Source organism: Microtus oregoni, unplaced genomic scaffold (assembly GCF_018167655.1).
Source record: "Microtus oregoni isolate MIOR12 unplaced genomic scaffold, Mior012 000056F_ref0000123, whole genome shotgun sequence".
NCBI classification, from domain to species: Eukaryota; Metazoa; Chordata; class Mammalia; order Rodentia; family Cricetidae; genus Microtus; species Microtus oregoni.
In genome coordinates, this window is record NW_024543832.1 from 2,451,071 (window position 1) to 2,457,241 (window position 6,171).

Sequence of the window (6,171 nt, forward strand, 5' to 3'; positions counted from 1 at the left end):
TCTGAAGCTTTAAGCATAATAAATGTGTTCATTATATGTTGCCTTTATCTTAGTGTATTTTCATAGCAATAGAAAAATAACCAAGGCAAATATCCTTAGTGTTTTGCACTATGGTGAAGAATTCTGTGAATCTAAGAGAAATGAACTTGTTCTGCCAGTGATCAGATTTTACCTCAAAGACCCAATGTTACCTATGGTAGATTCACATAACAATGGCAAATTGTTTTTTTTTTTTTTTGATTTTCTAAGTAGGTAGATCTTACTTCTCATAAAGTTTTCTTGACGGGATCTATTTATATAAATTTATATTATAAACCAAGATGAAAATCATGGAATAATAAACTGAATGAACTAGAAACACACCTGGCTCTCATTTGAACTTGAGTGCACAATCCTCAGGGAGAAGAGAGGACATCCAAATATGCTAGGATTTTTTTAACTAATAATCATGGTGTCATTTTCCTTTTGGTTTTCCCTCTAACATTAATGCTTCTATAGTCAAAAAACATGACATGACCTCTGCCTAAAATATGAAAAATCTCAAAATGTCCATGTATTTCCTTCTCAAAAATTTCAATGACTTATGTAGGGTACTATGTAGTTGTCAGTTTATACTTTGTTCATTGGAGTCTGTGCTTCATATGATAAAATGGCACAAGAACATATAATGTGTTGAGGACATTGGATCCCTTCACAACATACATGTGGAGATAATTCCAAAGAAAGTGTAAAAGAAATGCAGGTCAAATACCTGAGAAGAGTGCTTAATCTAATCATGTCTGCATAAACTCCTGAGATGAACTTGTATTCTGTGTCTTTTGCACCCCCTGGTGGCCCTGAGTGGCATAACAGTGAGGTTTATGTCTGAGTTAACACTGAAGTCCCATCACTGTGTATCTAGTACAGTAATAAGTGGCTGTGTCCTCAGATCTCACACTGCTCATTTGCAGGTACAGAGTGTTCTTGGCATTGTCCCTGGAGAGGGTGAATCGATCCTTCACAGATGGTGCATAGTTTGTTGTACTGCTGTCTTTATTAATCTCTCCAACCCACTCCAGCCCCTTCCCTGGAGCTTGGCGAACCCAGTACATCCAGTAATCACTGAAAGTGAATCCAGAGGCAACACAGGAGAGTCTCAGGGATCCTCCAGGATTCACCAGGCCTCCCCCGGACTCAATAAGCTTCACCTCAGAGTGGACACCTGCAAACACAGAGAATGTTGTTAGTAAATTACCACAGAAGCTCTATCTTTTATATATCTTGTTCATGGTCACTAACACACGCAGTATCTCTTCTTCATAAATTACCTTTTAAAAAAGCAACAAGAAAAACCCAAATCAGCACCAAATCCATTGTGTGTTTTGTTTTCTGTGCTGATCACTGAATGGGAGACCTGGGCATCCAGGACTGATTTCTTTGCCTGAGCTTCAGAGTCAGGGTTTATCTGGTTTTCATGAGAACAGATGGGCAATATTTGCATGCCTTCCTGCTATATAAGTTCTTTTCTGGGAGCTAAGAGATATCATGTTCTAATATGTTTGTAAATGTTCTGCGGAAATCTTACAGTAATGACACTAGGATTCTGATAACAAAAGGGGATTTCTGTGTGTAAATTAATAATAAAATATGTAAATTTAATATAAGAATAAATGAAAAATATCATTTACCATGAGCAAGTAAGACTAATTCCGGAGATGAAGTAAAGTTTTACATATGTAAAGTTACAAATGTAATCCATAACACAATCAGACTAAAACACAAAATCCATATGATCATATCATATGACTGAAAAATGAGTTTATCAAAATCTAATATCTCTTCGTGAAAATGCTGTAGATTCTAGGGTCACAAGGAATATACTTCACCATAATAAATGCGATACACTGGAATCTCTCAACAAATGTCAACTGAAATTTAAAGAATTTATACGCATTTCCACCAAGATCAGGAACAAGCTTATCCACTCTCTCTATACCAATTCAAAATAGTACTTGAAGTCTTATCTAGAACATTAATATAATTAAGGAGATAAAGTGGATAAAATTAGAAAGGGAAGAACTCAAAGTATTTATCCTTGTAGATGATATGATTGAATGTAGAACTAACCTTACAATACCCTCTAAAAACTCCTACAATTAAGAAATGTGATTATTAAATATCAGGACATGATATAAATGTACAAAGATCAGTGAACTTTCTATATACATATGAAAATGAAATTGAGATAGAACTTGACAAGGAAACAGTACATTCACAAGAGCCTCAAAAATATCTTGTGGTAACTTTAACCAAGTAAAATATTTGTATGATAAAAACTTTAAAATATTGGAAAAAAAATTGAAAAAGCTAATAGAGATGGAAAGATCTCACCCTCAAATGAATTAGTAGGATTAATACAGCAAAAATTCTCATTTTATAAATAGCAATCTACAGATTAAATACAACCTTCAGCAAAATTCAACAACAAATATTCATAATTGAAAGGACAATGTTTAGATTCATCTGAAACAACAAGAACAGGAATTCAGGAATTTAAAATAATCCTAATGAATACAAGAACTATTGAAGGTATTACCATCCCTGATATCAAATCATACTATAGAGTTGTAGGAATAAAAATAGCATGGTCTTGGCATAAACTTGGCATGTTGATCAATGGAAAAAATTGAAGTCACTTACATAATTCCAAACACCTACGGACACTTACCTCTTTTTTTTTCCAAAAGAAGCCAAAAGTACCCCTAAAAATAAAAGGAAATCATCCTCAACAAATAAAGCTGGCAAAATTGTTTGGATTCATGTAGAAGAATGTAAAATATATATATATATATATATATATATATATATATATATATATATATATATATTATACCCTCCCTCCACACACATAGATCAGGCTACAAAGTGGAAAATATTGTTTTACCAACTTCTCATCCATTATGAGGATAAATTCTTGAATATCTAAAGAACCCCCAAAAACAGGGTATCTATAACACAAGCAAATCAATTAAAATGGGATGTATTCAAAGTGAGAAGTCTCAAAAACGTTGAGAAGGATGAAAAGAAATATTCAAAATTCACCACCATGAAGGAAAAGGAAGTCAAAAGTGCTCTGAGACTTAAATATACACTAATTCAGAATGTCCTAGGTCAATAAAACAAATGATAGCTCATTATTTGGTCAAGTAGAGTAAGGAGCACTTACAGGTGAGAATAAAAATTTGTACAGCCATTATAGAAATCATAGTAGAGGTTCCTGAGGAGTGCAAGGAGATCTACTTCATGTTTCAGTTTATTCATATATCTGGAAGATTTTGCAAACTAAGATGAAGACAGTTGCTCAAACATATTTATTTCTGCCTAAATGTTCTACAGTGGATGGATGGATAAAGAAAATGTGGTTCATTAACACAATGGAATTTTATTCAGATGTTTAAATTTCAAAGTCATGAGATTTGAAAACAGAGGACTGGATATAGAGGAAAAGGCATACTGAGTGAGGTAACCCAGACCCCAAAATACAAACATGGTATACATGTGCTTACAAGAGGATATTTGCTCTTGAGGTTTAGGTAAGTATGTTTTATTCCACATAACCACACATGTTAGGTTTAAATTATGGGACTAGGCAGTCAGGTTAAATCTATTGAGGAAGCTGCAATGGAATGCAGAGTTATGGACTGGGATGTTGTGCAATGGAATAGGATCAAAGTGGAAGATTGTTAGAAGAGAGAAGAATAGAGGTTTTATGGAGAGGGAAAAGTAAAACTAAAGCAAATTGAGGTTCGTATGGAAAACATTGAGATAGAAGCTGCCTAAATTGCTTGCATATATGAAGGAAATCTAAATAGATTTACATATAACAGGGAAGATGAAGATGTAGATGGATATCTCTCATAATCAAATGAGGCCTCCAAGTCTAGGAATAGGTTTTATCTAATTGGATTATTGGTCAAGCAAGTCCCATGCAACACCTAAACAAACCAGTCTACTGCTAAATATATTACTTGGTGCCCACATAGGTAAGGTAATATTGACAAAGGCAATACTTCTACAAATCATTGAAAATAGATAACTTCATTACTTCCATTTCATTCTTCAAGTCTTGAACCATTTCCATAACCTGTTTGATTGCTTTTTCTTGTTTCTCTTGGTTTTCGTGGGTATCTTTGGGATATTTATTCATTTCCTCTACTTTTTTGTTTCTCATCTCTATTTCTTTATGGCAGTTTTCACCTCCTGTTTAAGGTCCTCTATTATTTTCATATAGTTCAGTTTAGAGTCGACTTCTTCTATTTCTTCTGGAGTAGGGTGTTCAATTCTTCTTGTTTAGGGATCCCTGGATTCTAGTGATGTCATGTTGCCTTTCAGGTTGTTGGAGGAATTCTTGTATTGGTGCCTGCCCATCTCTTCCTTCAAATGGAGCCAGGAGAGGCCTGGTGTCTAGGTCCAGTCTTTGCTGTGACTGACTCTCTGGGTGGATCTCCTCAGTGTAGAAGCAGGAACCTTTCCTGTCCAGATGGAACTTCTCAGCACCAAAACAGGGATACCTGGTAGCCCAATGAGCCGCGGACAAAAGGAAGAACTTTGGGGGTAGGGCAGGTTGGAGTAGAACACAGGAGATCCTTCAGCAGAAGCTGAAGGTGCCTGTGCTCCCTTGTGGGGGAACTTGAGGCCTGCCTGGTTGGCAGGCACTCACCTCTCTGGGTGGGTAGCCTTAGTGTGGGATCAGGACACTGTTCTTGAGCTAAGGACCTAGCAGACTGCAGGGCAGGCTTAGGGGCTGGGGCTGGGGTGCTGGGTCCTGCATAAGAAAGACAGCCCTGCAGCAAGAGCTGGGGGAGGGGGGAGTTGTGCTCTTTTTCAGGAGAGGCCAGCCCTGGATAGCACACACTCACCCATCCAGATGGAACTCCTCTGCACCAAAACAGGCATGTCTGGCAGCCCAATGAGCACTGGACAAAAGGAAGAACGTCGGGGGGGGGGGGCAGGATTTTAACCCTCAATCCTATGATATGATATGATTTTCGATAAAGGAGCGAAAAGTTTACAATGGAAGAAAGAAAGCATCTTCAACAAATGGTGCTGGCATAACTGGATGTCAACCTGTAGAAAAATGAAAATAGATCCATATCTATCAACATGCACAAAACTCAAGTCCAAATGGATTAAGACCTCAATATAAATCTGACCACATTGAACATGATAGAAGAGAAATTGGGAAGTACTCTACAATTAGTGGGCACAGGAGATCACTTTCTACGTATAACCCCAGCAGCACAGACATCTAGGGCAACATTGAATAAATGGGACCTCCTGAAACTGAGAAGCTTCTGTAAAGCAAAGGACACTGTCACTAAGACAAAAAGGCAACCCACTGACTGGGAGAAGATCTTCACCAACCCTGCAACAGAAAAAGGTCTGTTCTCAAAAATATATAAAGATCTCAAGAAACTAGATGTTAAAATGCTAATTAACCCAATTAAAAAATGGGGCACTGAACTGAAAAGAGAATTCTCAACAGAAGAATTTCAAATGGCCAAAAGAGAATCAAGGTCATGCTCAACCTCCTTAGCGATCAGGGAAATGCAAATTAAAACAACTTTGAGATATCATCTTATACCTGTCAGATTGGCTAAAATCAGAAACACCAATGATAGCCTTTGCTGGAGAGGTTGTGGAGTAAGGGGTACACTCATCCATTGCTGCTGGGAATGCAAACTTGTGCAACCACTTTCGAAAGCAGTGTGGTGAATTCTCAGGAAATTCGGGATCAACCTACCCCAAGATCCAGTAATACCACTCTTTGGAATATACCCAAGAGATGCCCTATCATATGACAAAAGTGTTTGTTCATCTATGTTCATAGCAGCATTATTAGTAATAGCCAGAACCTGGAAACAACCTAGATGCCCTTCAATGGAAGAATGGATGAAGAAATTATGGAATATATACATATTAGGATACTACTCAGCGTTAAAAAAAATGACATCGTGAATTTTGCATGCAAATGGATGAAATAGAAAACACTATTCTGAGTGAGGTAACCCAGATCCAAAAAGATGGACATGGGATGTACTCACTCATAATTGGTTTTTAGCCATAAATAAAGGACTTTGAGCCTATAATTTGTAATCCTAGAAAAACAAAATAAGAAGGTAAATCCAAAGA

General features: G+C 36.8%; 1 gene segment (V, D, J or C); it reads right to left on the minus strand.

The window, feature by feature from the left end:
- Positions 1–869: 869 nt before the first annotated feature.
- On the minus strand, positions 870–1,406 carry LOC121438518. The segment is given in 2 exon segments: positions 870–1,201; positions 1,308–1,406. Coding segments are annotated over 2 exon segments (378 nt in total).
- Between the last annotated feature and the right edge of the window lie 4,765 nt (positions 1,407–6,171).